Source organism: Echinops telfairi, unplaced genomic scaffold (assembly GCF_000313985.2).
Source record: "Echinops telfairi isolate 266 unplaced genomic scaffold, ASM31398v2 ScPeMD7_7459;HRSCAF=8497, whole genome shotgun sequence".
In the NCBI taxonomy this organism is placed as follows: domain Eukaryota; kingdom Metazoa; phylum Chordata; class Mammalia; order Afrosoricida; family Tenrecidae; genus Echinops; species Echinops telfairi.
In genome coordinates, this window is record NW_022111359.1 from 4,840,397 (window position 1) to 4,842,162 (window position 1,766).

A 1,766-nucleotide genomic window follows, 5' to 3' on the forward strand; every position below is an offset into this window, starting at 1 on the left:
GTCTGCTGGTCTCCCCGCGGGGGGCTCAGCTCTGAGTGCAGGCGGCATGAGACCCAGCCTTCTCCTGGTCGTGGCCCTCTGGGCAGGCTGCGCGTCCTGCGGTGGACTGGAAGGTGCGCCGGCATGGTGGGGTATTCGGGGTGGGGGTTGGGGTGCTCCCCGGGGCTGTGGGACTGAACCTGTGGCTGACCTGGACTTCCTAGGGTGGGGAGAGGGGGCTGGGGCTGGGCAGTCTGAGGTGGGGCAGGGTCTCACCCCCAACCTCTGACTATGTGTCTCAGAATTACATCTCAGGGTTCAGATGGGGACACTGGCACCCCATCTGTGGTAGCTAGACATCCAGACCTGAACCCCACTGCCGCAGAGTTGATTCCAACACCTGGAGACACTATACAGGGTTTCCCAAACCGTAATCTTTCTCAGGGCAGAAAGCCTCATCTTCCTCCCCTTGAGCAGTTGATGGGTTTGAACCACTGACCTCAAGGCTAACAGCGTTACCAGGGCTCCTTTGGATGTGGGTATAGACGGCGGAAACAGTTTGCACTGGATGGGTTAGGCAAGGCTGTCTGCTCATGGTGGCATAGTAGTTATAAACTGGGCTGTGATCTGAGTGGTCAGTAGTTCAAAACCACCAGCAGCTCTGAAAGTAGAAGACTGGGCTTTGTACTCCCATTAGCAGTTACAGCCTCAGAAACCCACAGGCGGCCAGGGAGTTTGGTTCTGGGTTCCCAAAGTGGTTGCCAGGCCTTTCTTCCCGGTCTTTCTATCGTCCCCTGTTGGCGGGCCCTGGGATGATGAAGGGAGACTGCAAAAGGGAGACTACATTTCATCTGGGATTACGGGCTGGGGGACAAAAGTTTGTAATGTGGTGGGGAGGGAGCATGAACCTTTTTTTTCCCCCCCTGAAAAGAAAGCAGTAAGTCAAAGCAGCCTGGGACGCTGTGCTCTGGGAAGCTATGTCAGAGACCCTAGGGTCGCTCTGAGTTGGAATCCACTCGATAGTTCTTAGGGTTTGTTAACCTCAAAGCTGTCAGTTCGAACCCACGCAGAGGCACCTCGGAAGAAAGGTCGGACAACCTGCTTCCATGAAGATGACAGCCAGGACAACCTCGTAGGGCGCAGCCCTTCTCCGTCACCCACCAGAGCAAGCAAACAACAGAAGGCACCAGCGATGGCGCAGTGGCAGGAGTCCTGCCTTCTGGGGGTCACCAGGTCTCCAGTTCCAGTGGACGCCCTTCCTGGGCCGCCATCTGTCCGTGGCGGGTGGAAGGGGTGGTTGGGAAGCCGGTTTCCGTCAAGCTGCCAGACTCAGAAAGACCAGGAAGAAAGGCCTGGCAACCAACAGACAGACTTCCAAAAACCTGATGGGTCACCCCGGGCTCATCCATAATGGATCATGGGGGGTGGCGCAGGACCGGGCACTGCTTTGTCCCATTGCTGTGAGCCAGGGACTTAATAGCTGTGAATTATACCCCCACAGATGCGGATACAAATGTGCCTTTCCATGGTGGGCATAGGGAATGCCATCGTGCGCATCAAAGCAACAATGTTAGCAAGTGGAGACCGTTAAACGTCTCCCTCCCACCCCCACCCCACTTCTACCACCCAGGTCCCCTCAGTGGCACCGTGCACTTCAGTTTCCCCATCTGGAAAATGGGTTAGTCACTCCTGCCTTGGTCATTGTAGGTCAGGTGGGAGATAGTGTGGATTCCTTCCCTTCCTTCCTTCCTTCCTTCCTTCCTTCCTTTCTTCCTTCCTTCCTTCCT

The 1,766-nt window shown here is 56.2% G+C and overlaps 1 protein-coding gene across 1 annotated transcript in view; it reads left to right on the forward strand.

The window, feature by feature from the left end:
* Positions 1 to 46: 46 nt before the first annotated feature.
* EBI3 (Epstein-Barr virus induced 3) overlaps positions 47 to 1,766 on the forward strand; it is a 3,501-nt gene continuing 1,781 nt past the window's right edge. Inside the window, exon 1 of the mRNA XM_030888302.1 lies at positions 47 to 126. Coding sequence (XP_030744162.1) covers positions 47 to 126 — 80 coding nt within the window. The remainder of the gene's footprint in view (positions 127 to 1,766) is intronic.